This window comes from Pleurodeles waltl, chromosome 4_2 (genome assembly GCF_031143425.1).
Source record: "Pleurodeles waltl isolate 20211129_DDA chromosome 4_2, aPleWal1.hap1.20221129, whole genome shotgun sequence".
NCBI lineage: Eukaryota > Metazoa > Chordata > Amphibia > Caudata > Salamandridae > Pleurodeles > Pleurodeles waltl.
This window is the reverse complement of record NC_090443.1, coordinates 26,470,660-26,482,687: the sequence shown is the minus strand read 5'-3', so window position 1 is coordinate 26,482,687 and position 12,028 is coordinate 26,470,660. Positions and strand designations below refer to the sequence as shown.

Here is a 12,028-nt window from a genome sequence, read left to right as displayed (position 1 = left end):
CTGCAGCCTTGATGAGAAATGTCCCTTTGGCAGAAATATGCAAGGCTGCCACTTGGAAGTCGGTCCATACCTTTACTAAGCATTACTGCCTTGACACAGACGCTAGGGCAGATGCGCAGGTTGGACAGGCCTTGCTCAAGAATTTATTTGCATGATTCATGTATTCTCAGTATTCTTCTGTCTACTCCACCGCGGTTATGGGGATGGGCTTGCTACTCTATTCAGTGCTTATGACTATACATGGAAATGCCCTACGAGAGAAGGAATGGTTTCTTACCTGTAACTCCAGTTCTCTCGTAGGGGTATTTCCATGATAGTCATAAGCAACCCTCCCTCCTCCCCGGTGGAGTTGACATAGAACATGAATATTATCGAGGTTGGTACTCCAACAAATGTTTTGTTTCTTCAGGTCAGGTTACAAGCCTCCAAAAAAGAACTGAGGCAACTGCCTTTTGCTGTGCATGATGGGAAACAGGAAGACTTTACTTTCTTAAAGGCACAGCTCTATTTTCATTCTGTATAATGGCAGCCTATGGGCTACACTGCCCTGCATTGTTTTATTCTCATGAGAGGTGTAAATAAAATATGAGAATGTATTTGTTAATATATTTAGAAAATAAATAAATGTTTAAACGTGAATTTACACTATAACTGTTTTTTCTTTTAACAATTTGGCCTGTGTAGCTGTTCACATAGGCTGCACAGTGTTATTCTTAAGTGTTTTTTGACAAACCTTTTTTCAAAGGGTTGGTATTTGCACTTAAGAATATACTTCACACCAGTGCTCCGGGGTCCCCGCAGGTGCGCAGAACTATTCAGTGCTTATGACTATCATGGAAATACCCCTACGAGAGAACTGGAGTTACAGGTAAGAAACCATTCCTTCCATGCACTCTGGGGGCTCCTTAGAGGACCCCCAGCATTGCTACCACCAGTCTTACAGGGTTTTCCAGGCAGCCCAACTGCTGCCACCCCTCAGACAGGTTTCTGCCCTCCTGCTGCTTGATCTGATCAAGCCCGAGAAGGCAGAACAAAGGATTTCCTTTTGGAGAGGGAGGTAACAACCTCTCCCTTTGGAAATAGATGTGACTGGCGTGTAGAGGGGTAGCCTCCCCAAGCCACTGGTTTGCTTTGAAGGGCACATTTGGTGCCCTCCGTGCATAAACAAGTCCACTCCAGTTCTGGGACCCCCAGTCCCTGCTCTGGCATGAAACTGGACAATGGAAAGGGGAGTGACCACTCCCCTGTCCATATCCACCCAGGGGTGGTATTCAGAGCTCCTCCAGAGGGTCCCTGGGTTCTGCTATGTTGTTTCCGAGGTTGTCAGGGAACTCTGGGAGCATCGGAGTGGCCAGGCCAAGCCATGCCAGGCAGGTGACATCAGAGTCCCCTCCTGATAGGTGCTTACCTGGTTATGTGACCACTCCCCCTTTCAGGGATATTTAGGGTCTCTGTCTTGGGTGGGTCCTCCGATTCAGCTTGCAAGATTCCAGCAGGACTCCTCTGCAACTTCACTTCGACTTCTGGCCTACAGAAATGCAACTGGATTCTCCAGGACCCAACAAGCTACTTCCAAGAAGAAAGGACTCTTCAGCAACATTGTTTCCAGGGCTTCTGCCAGCTTTGCAACAATTTCTTCACCGTGCATCCTCAGAAGACTGCAACTCTTCAGCCTGCACAAAAAGAAGGAGGAATTTCCCTTGGAGTGAAGGAGTCACTCCCCTGCAACCGCAGGCACCTACGACAAGCAACGACTGGCTGCGTGGATCCCCTCTCCTGCTGAGCTGCGTGGATCCTGCATTACGGGTGGTGGTCCGGAATAGTCCTCTTGGTCCTCTCTGTCAGCTGTCCAACTTTAGTGGAGGTGAGCCTGTGCCTTCTCATGCAGGACTGTACCCCCATGCACCGCGTCTCTTACAGCTGCCAAGGCTTGTTTGCATCTCCTCCAAGCAATCTTTAGGCAACGTGTATCTTCAACCCCGAACACGCCATCCTGCAAAGCACAGCCTCCTGCGTGGTTCTCCTGCGGCATTGGATACTCTTTTGTAGTGCTGCATGGGCTTCTTCTGCGACTCCTGTGTCCTGTGGGACTCCTGTGGGTGCTGCCTCTGCTCCTGTGAAATCTCTTCAACCCTGAGTGTCCCCTGTGACTCCCCCTCCTGGGTTGAGTCCTCCTGGGCCGTGCTGGTCCCCAGCAGCAACTCTTTTCCACTAACTGTGAGTTTGCCTTTACCAAGGCTTGTTGGTGAAATTCTTACACCGACACCCATCTGCAATCTCCCTTTCAGCGTGGGCCTTCATCTGCATCTATCAGGAACTCGTCTCCGGCTCCAGGGCTACAGTGCTGACCTGTTCTTCAGTACCGTCGACCAACTCCTGCATCCACAGCTGGGTGGGTAGTAACTACTACTCCTCCTGGACTCCACTGTGACCCTTGGGCTTGGTCCCCTCTCTCCACAGGTCTTCTTTCTTCAGGAATCCACCGCTGGTTTTCTTGCAGTTTTCTCTGGGTGTCTTCTTTTTCTTCTTTTCCTCCTTCTGGGTGGTCTGAGGAAAATCCAGTGTTTTACTCCTGCATTCCTGATCGCTGGGGGTGGGGGGGGCACTGTGTTACTTACCTCTGTGGTTTTGTAGTACTCCCAGCTCCCCTCTTCACATTTTACTTACCTAGGTGGGGGTACCTTGTTCACATTCTGTTTTTTAGTATGTTTTTTGCTTCCCCTAGGGTCACTATTGGTTATAACCATTTGCACTGTTTTCTAACCTTTTCTATGCCTGTTTCTGATTACTAGTGCATACATTTAGTGCATTACCTACCTCCTAAGGGTGGGTTACCTGCCTAGTATTTTGTGGAGATTTGTTCCAAAAATTAAGTACCTTTATTTTTGTACAACTGAGTGTTTTCTTTCATGTGTGTAAGTGCTATGTGACTACAGTGGTATTGCATGAACTTTGCATGTCTCCTAGCTAAGCCTTAGCTGCTCATCCACAGCTACCTCTTGAGATCCCAGCGTCTGCGCACTGCCTAAACTTCACTAAGAGGGGATACTTGGACCTGGTGTAAGGTGTGAGTACCATAGGTACCCAGCACACACCAGGCCAGCTTCCAACAGCTATGCATCCATGACAGCACACACACGTTATTGACACTGCACCCACCCATGACACAACCACAGCAACCGACACAACTACACACTCAGCTACACAAGCACAGCTACACACATCACAACCAAACAACACTCACCCAAATGTTGCACACAGCAACACAACCAGGCATTCACAACATCGAACCCACATGCAAGTGGCACACATAAAAACACAACCACATCACTCACTCCAGCTCCCTCTGCCTGAACCAGCCCAATCGAAGTTCACATGCACACATTGATGTACTGTAGTGCTTTCCTCTTATTTAGTCTCTAAGCACTAACATAACACAACAGAAATGCACTTCTGAGGTCAAAGAAGACTTTTATTGTTATTTTATTCTTCCCCAACCACAATGTTTATGAATGAATGACGAATTAGTAGCTTTCAAGTCCGCGTTAATCAAACAAAATATATCAGTTTGCAATATACACAGCAGGTTATATTTATAAGATATTGAATGCAAAGCAAAACAAATACTTCACCGTGTAGGAACTATTTACAGCTACATCTTTCTAAGGTCTGCAAGCTGATGACCCCTGTCAGCCGCGAGAAAGAGTGTCATCTACCCACACGGGATGCTGGCAGCTGGCGCCAAGCTCCAGCACGAGGTCCGGCAGATTCGAATCTCACTCTCTGCAGCCTGTTACATTCGTTACAAAGGTGTGCCCCCTCCTCTCAGACCTGGGAAACTGAGCAAGCCTTTTGGAGACTGGCCAGGTCTCCAAGACTACTCCTGTTCCCAAGCTCAAGGGAAGAGAAACAACGCCCATGTACTCTCTCTTATCAGGTCTAGTCTACTGTGAGAGCAAAACATCTTGGTTCTCTGGTGCAAAAACACAGCTTGGAAAAATACAGCTTAGATTCTCAACTGCCATGTCTAACTCCACGTTAAAGGCAATGGGCAGCTAACCTAAATATCAAATGCAATGTCATGTTAAAGGCAATAGGCAGCTAACCTAAATATCAAATGCAATGTCTAGTGTCATGTCAAAGCCAATAGGCATCTAAGCTGAATACAAAATGCAATGTCTTATATCATGTCAAAGCCCATAGGCAGCTGAGCTGAATACAAAATGCAATGTATAATATCATGTCAAAGCCAATAGGCAGCTGAGCTGAATACAAAATGCAATGTATAATATCATGTCAAAGCCAATAGGCAGTTAAGCTGAATATCATGTCAAAGCCAATAGGCAGAATATCTAATAGCATGTCAAAGTCAATAGGCAGCTAAATTGAATACATCATGTCAAAGTCAATAGGCATGCAATGTCAAAGCCAATAGGCGGCTAGACTGGATACAGCATGTCAAAGCCAATAGGCAGAATACAGAATGTAATGGCTAATGCAATGTCAAAGCCCATAGACGGCTAAACTGAATAAAACCTACCATGTGCTACTGGTGAACATTGAGCAACTAATATGCGCAGTGGTGAAACACAAAGTCATTGGTCAAAACAAACTTTATCAAATGGCAGGACATTCCGCCCTTTGACCAATGAATTTTTGTTTCACATATCTCATATTTCAAAAAAAAAACAAAACATCAGCACACAAAAAAACATTATGATCAAAGCAATCCCTGTAAAGCAATAGAAGTGAATTAACACATTGATTTCATAACCTTTCACATCAGATACATCTACATAGAAAAGACTGGGCAATTTTTTTTTTTTTTTCTCTGAATGAGTCTCTAATTCAACAGTGTTAGCAATTTGATGTGGCATGAGTTCTGCTCATGTAAAGAGGCACGGTCCACCTGAAAGGTTTTCTGGAAGGTAAGCAAAAGTCAGAGTTCCATACGAGAGGGGAAAAAAAAAAAAACCACAGCAAACAAGTTGAACTTGAACTGAAGGCGCAGTTTGCGCAAAATGGATCCATGGTGCTGGCACTTTACTCAGCCAGGTTCAGGTTGGGGATTCGGTCCCTTCCCCGACCCCACACGCACACACCGGAAGGGGGACCACGCAGCACACTCAGGGACAGTGGCGAAACGTGGTAGGATCTGCAAAAGAAACAAGTATGACTTTTCTTGCAAATAACATTTTTCATTTAAACTGCACCCTTCCTCTTTCTTTCCCTGTTTTATAATCAGAAGGACGTTTTTGAGGCCCTTTGTTATATTTTCTGCAGGTTCTGGAGGGTCACTTGGGGCTTCAGCCCACACATCAGCACTGAGGTTTTTATCTGCTGCGCCACAGCTTCCTTTTTCTTGCACTGTCAGAAGGGCTGGGGCAGACTCCTTCTTTACCAAACCTCCATTCACTGCATTTTTGCCAAATTGGGCCATTCTGTCTCCAATTTGTATGAATGAATCAGATTCTTTTCTAGGTATCAGCATAATTTCGATTTTTCCTTGGTAATTTGCAGCAATCACTCTCCCTAAAACCTGATCAATTTGCCATTTCTGTTCTGGCAACTTTCCTCTCCCCAACTGCTCTGTGACTGCTTGCATGACAGATTGCTTTTGTGCGTGCTGCACAGTTTTTATCAAATCTAGGGGAATGTGCATCTCTCTCATCTCTGCCCACCTGTAAGTGGCCTTTTCACATTTCTGGGGCACCCACATAGCCATCCCCACTAAGGCAGAATTCTGGGTGAACACTTCTCTCTCTGCATTTTTCTCATTAACATCTGCAAGGTAATTGAACCAGTTAGGTACAAGCCATGTGGCTAAAACATTATCAAAGAACCAAAAATCAGCATAAAAATGACACATCTCATGTAGCTCTTGCTTTAAAATCTGACACACATTATACAACGCTGTTCCTTCTACTGTGCCAGAAAACAACATTTCAGTCAATGAATCATTAGTAAAACAAACACACAATTTCATTGATAATTCTTTTATCTGTGGTACTCTAGCCCTGTCTTGCAAGTACCAGATCCATTGTATGATTCTAGCTAGGGGCACTATTTTCTTTCCTTGTTCTTGATTTACATGTACATCAGTATTTCCTTCTTGCACTGCGCAGAAACCTAAAGTCTGCATTATTTCAATTGCCAAATCACAAGCGCGCAGCTGCATATTATTTTTCACAGTGACCATATACAAAAGTGTTAGGATTTCTCTCAAATGAGGGCTATTCTTTTTCCAAAAATCAAACAAGCTAATGAAACTCGGGGTGTCTTGCTCTAAAATCCTTCGTTTTACTTGTGCATTTTGCAACGGTAACTCGTAAATCACATTCTGAGCTCTCTCGTCCGTGTTATCAGTTAAGGAATGCATTTTGGCTGCCAAAAACCCTGGCTCACACGGAAACTCAGTGCAGCTCGGAGCTGTCTTAACCCCCTCATTACTGGAATGGGACAAGAAAGATTCTTCATTTTTATAACTTTCAGCATTATTTTGAATTATTGTATCCTGGCTAATTTGCTCACGTAAATTCCTATTTTCATGTTCCAACTTCCTACATTTCTCCTGCATTTCTCTGTAAGCAGATAAAGGTATCCAGACCTTTCTGTCATCATTACTTCCAAAACACACGTTTTCTACATATATACAACGGGAATTATTTCTCAAAACATTATCAGGCCTTTTAGCTACACATGCATTTTCTTCTGTAATTCCCCAAACAGAAAACAATTCACAGTTTTTCTTAGCACCATCAGGCAGTTCATCAACACATGTATTCTCAGACATGGTCTGCCGTGCTACTGTGATTCTCCAAACAGAAAACAATTTCTGTAATTCTCCAAACAACAAAAAACAATTACACTTTTAAAGTGTGCACTTAGAAATCTACTAACTCGTCAAACCCCTTTAATCACCTCTTAATGACCGACCCCACTTCTGGTACCAATTGTAGTGCTTTCCTCTTATTTAGTCTCTAAGCACTAACATAACACAACAGAAATGCACTTCTGAGGTCAAAGAAGACTTTTATTGTTATTTTATTCTTCCCCAACCACAATGTTTATGAATGAATGACGAATTAGTAGCTTTCAAGTCCGCGTTAATCAAACAAAATATATCAGTTTGCAATATACACAGCAGGTTATATTTATAAGATATTGAATGCAAAGCAAAACAAATACTTCACCGTGTAGGAACTATTTACAGCTACATCTTTCTAAGGTCTGCAAGCTGATGACCCCTGTCAGCCGCGAGAAAGAGTGTCATCTACCCACACGGGATGCTGGCAGCTGGCGCCAAGCTCCAGCACGAGGTCCGGCAGATTCGAATCTCACTCTCTGCAGCCTGTTACATTCGTTACAAAGGTGTGCCCCCTCCTCTCAGACCTGGGAAACTGAGCAAGCCTTTTGGAGACTGGCCAGGTCTCCAAGACTACTCCTGTTCCCAAGCTCAAGGGAAGAGAAACAACGCCCATGTACTCTCTCTTATCAGGTCTAGTCTACTGTGAGAGCAAAACATCTTGGTTCTCTGGTGCAAAAACACAGCTTGGAAAAATACAGCTTAGATTCTCAACTGCCATGTCTAACTCCACGTTAAAGGCAATGGGCAGCTAACCTAAATATCAAATGCAATGTCATGTTAAAGGCAATAGGCAGCTAACCTAAATATCAAATGCAATGTCTAGTGTCATGTCAAAGCCAATAGGCATCTAAGCTGAATACAAAATGCAATGTCTTATATCATGTCAAAGCCCATAGGCAGCTGAGCTGAATACAAAATGCAATGTATAATATCATGTCAAAGCCAATAGGCAGCTGAGCTGAATACAAAATGCAATGTATAATATCATGTCAAAGCCAATAGGCAGTTAAGCTGAATATCATGTCAAAGCCAATAGGCAGAATATCTAATAGCATGTCAAAGTCAATAGGCAGCTAAATTGAATACATCATGTCAAAGTCAATAGGCATGCAATGTCAAAGCCAATAGGCGGCTAGACTGGATACAGCATGTCAAAGCCAATAGGCAGAATACAGAATGTAATGGCTAATGCAATGTCAAAGCCCATAGACGGCTAAACTGAATAAAACATACCATGTGCTACTGGTGAACATTGAGCAACTAATATGCGCAGTGGTGAAACACAAAGTCATTGGTCAAAACAAACTTTATCAAATGGCAGGACATGTACTGACTCACATACACAACTGGAAGCACAACCTCAGAGGTACAGGTCTCCTTGCAATGTGCACGCATGGACATAGTCAACAGGTGTGAATGTAACATCACTGTGGTGTCAGCATTCATTTTGCAATGAATACTGACACCAAAATGACAGTTGTTTACATGTGCAATATGTGTCATATACCAGTTTGTCTCAATCCATGCCCCACACAAATGTGTTCCCGACATATGCATGGCACAGTAATTCAAAAAATGACTGTGACATGTGTATGACTGAAGTGGTCCCGAACTTGTATGCAGTGACCACACAACATACACGGCCAATGCGGGTTCCTTACCTTTAGGTCCAGCGATTGGGGGAATTAGGTTTCCAATGTGGTCCAGTGGCAGCAGTAACAGAATGTGTTCTTCAGTCGTGTCCAGTTGAAAACGGAAGTAGAACGGGGGAAGAAAGTAGGTTTGTACTCCCTTTCCCCTTCAATCCACCAACTCAGTTGTGGAGGTCTAACCGCCACAGTTAACTTGGCAGTAAGGCACATCCAAATCTGCTCGGTGGTAAAGGTGGCTAGAGTCCCGCCATCAGTCCCTATTCCCAGTGCTGTCGTTGAGGTGGCCGGTGATTCTTGGCGGATTCGGCGGGACTCAAGCAGTCTTTCGTCTATAGTCCCATTTGGGCGGGGAGACTGCCAAGGTGGCGGCAGGGTTTTCTGATGGAGAATGAGCAGCATGACCGTTACCTCCAAAATGTAAATGAGACTCTACGTTTTATTTGCAAGTGACTAGGGAGATTCACTGAACTGATCAATTATTTGTTGGCTATGGCTTGGGAAGTAGAGGAAATTCAGTATCTAAACAGACAATTGCACAGTGAAATGGGGCATGCATTGTTAAAGCACGTACTGTGATGCGAAGGCCGCTAACACAGTCAGGGTGCATTCCACAAGGCCAGTGAGAACCACAGCAGCTTATTTTGCAGGAGTATCGTTGGTGGATATTTGCAAAGCAGCAACATGGAAAATGATACATAGTTTTGTAAAGCGTTACTGTGTGGACTTCCAAGTGAGCTCGGAAGCTGCAATGGGTTAAGCGATTCTTAGGAAATTTTGCGTAAAATAAGCCTCATTTCTACATTCCACAATTTAATGTTTAAAATTATACTGCTATGTTAGTCTGGATTCAAGCATGTGAATCTATGAAAGATCCAATGCTGGAGAGCGAAATAAGTTACTTACCTGTAACTCCGGTTCTCCAGCATTGGCATCTTTTATAGATTCATATGCAGCCCACCCACCTTCCCTTTTATGAGGGTTCTAAATAATAATAAAAAGAAGGAACTTAGGGTTCCGAAAATCCGATAGTTGTTAGCATCAGTAAGGGAACAGCTGGGTGAGGTAGATTCTGATTGGCTGGAGTTTGGATCATTATAATGATGTGGATAGGTTGAATTACAATTACGTTGAGTTTCACAGTAGGGTAATAATTATATGTGTACTGCTATTTATGATGTTACCGGGGGTCCCAGTTTGACGACAGGAAAGGATTCAAGCATTTCCTTCTAACCCCTGCAACCTCCTAAAGTCTTTACTGTTCACGTCCATTAAACTCTGACACCACGCTTGGGCTGTAATGGATGCATTAACATTTATTTTCCGATTAAACAGATTGTTCCCCCATCCTCCTCTGGATTTCCATATAGTCCATCTGCCTCTGCCTAAAATAGTGATTTCCTTTTAAACACTTCTGTGCTGCTGTATTGTGCTTACTTTTGTTTGTAGCGTTTGCAATTTGTATAGTGCAAGGACCACCACGCTTTCTGTATAATACAAATACATCATGAACAGCATAAGCAATGTACCTGCTCCAACTGTGCATTTCAGTTGTCTTTATCCGCAGTGGCTATGTGTGATTGTGGCTGTGTGTTACTCAGGTAGAGGGTTCCCTCCATGATCCTGAGACCCTGTAGACACATGAAAAAAAATGTTTCTCATTGTCATTGGACGATCTCCAAAAGTTGGACCTAATGCCTGCTCCAAATTTTAATCAAAAACATACTGCATTTTAATAATGCTGGTATTTTTCCGCATATGTGTGCTTATTTAATTATATCTAAGTATTCTAACCCTTGCTGCCTTCTTCAGTGAGGCTTACACACACACATATGGATCCATGCAGTACACCAGTGCTGGAGAAATTAAGCAAAAAATATATAAACATCGCAGGAGGCTGTCACTGACAGTGCACATTCTGTTTATGAGCAAAGATTGGAGGTTCAGGTGAGGAAGAGAGGAAGCTGTTTTTCCTGCAGAAAGGAGTAGTTTGTATTGCTTCCAACTTTCAGACATTTTCTAATCTCTCCTTTACAGCAGATCAAGCGCCTATCCTTACACCGAGACTCAGCTTTACAGCCAGAACCCGCCAGCCACCTACTATGAGTCCCAGGATGCCCCTGCACAGGACAGCACCCCAACCACTTCGCAAGCAGTGACCAGCAGTGGATCAGTTCCCATGTATGTCAGTGGAGGGCAAATTGTGTCTAACCAGAGTGGAGGCAGCGGAAGCGGAGCAGCAGCGGGCACTTATGTAATTCCAGGAGGATACCTACTGGGGACTTCCAGCCAGACCTACTCGCATACCACACGTGCCTCCCCGGCCACTGTAAGTCTCTACAGTCATTGTTCATGTAACATGCGCTTTGACTGACCACTGTATACTGGTCCAGACAGTCATGCGTGCATCTTATACAACTCTACCGATAAAATCTGTTAACCAGACCTCTGCAAGCACATTAACTTCATTCAGTGCTATGCAACCACTTCTGTTCAAGGACGTGCTCCTCCTTAATCACTGTGAGTCACGTTGCCATTTTATTTCAGAATATTGGAATTTTCATCAGTGAGTAGATGTCATGCTTAATGCTCTTACCCAGCAAACATTTTTTCGTTCAGAAAAAACAACCTCTCAAAGGAGTAGTTTTGTCTTCTCTGAACAAACAATTAACATTTTCCAGCGTGTGGGGGCCATTTGATATTTTTCCTACCCATCTCAGACGGTCACTGTGAGAGGGATGGCAGGCACTGTCACCCAGCAGTCCGGCAAGATCCGCTGATGATAGCCCATTGGTTTTCCTGACTTTAAAGTGGTGGAACTGGGGGTTTGGTGTGCTGGGGTAACTACCAGGTTATGACCTTCCTCCTGCTCCACCAAACCGATAATAATTCCGTGAATATCTTTAGCTATGTATGCGGCTTCGGGCACGTTCCAAAATCTATTCATTTTTAAAGATGTAGTCTTTCCTCCTAAAGATAAATAGACTCTAAAAATGATGTTTGTCCCTCATTAAATGTTCACTGCTCTTCATGAATGCTGTGCAGCTGCAAAATCTATATGTGCAAGTGACCATTTTACACCCAGGAGGAAGATATTCAGCATAGCTAAAGTCACGTTTTATTTCTTTATTGTTTAAAATGGTAGTCAATTCAATGTGTAAAATTAGGAAGCAACAACGACTAAACACTCTTCATGCTGCTTTTAAATATGAAAACATGAAAGGAAAGTGGTCAACTGAGCAGCACAATTTTAAAACAAAAAATATACCGTCTCCAATTCCTTGACCATCCTCGCAGTACTTTGGCTTTATTCTGGCATTTTTGTGATAGTTCACTTCGTCTGCTCTTTGAAGGTAGGATCCCTGAAGATAGGACTGTGCCCTTTTTTGCATACAATTGGCTGTTTGTGTTCAGATAATTCATAAAACTTGACACTATTTGAGACTTTTGGTGTTATATTTCAATCAGAGGCATTTTTACAAGATACTTTTATTTCTGTCTTTTTTCCACA

General features: G+C 43.5%; 1 protein-coding gene across 4 annotated transcripts in view; it reads left to right on the top strand.

Annotated features, from left to right (window-relative positions):
• The window catches only part of RFX1 (regulatory factor X1), a 788,791-nt gene that overhangs the window by 168,506 nt on the left and 608,257 nt on the right, over positions 1-12,028 (top strand). For 3 of the 4 annotated variants that reach the window (XM_069230453.1, XM_069230451.1, XM_069230454.1), the window contains one exon: positions 10,555-10,846. In XM_069230453.1, the coding sequence (XP_069086554.1) occupies positions 10,555-10,846 (292 nt within the window). The remainder of the gene's footprint in view (positions 1-10,554; positions 10,847-12,028) is intronic. The other variant, XM_069230452.1, reaches the window with a different exon arrangement.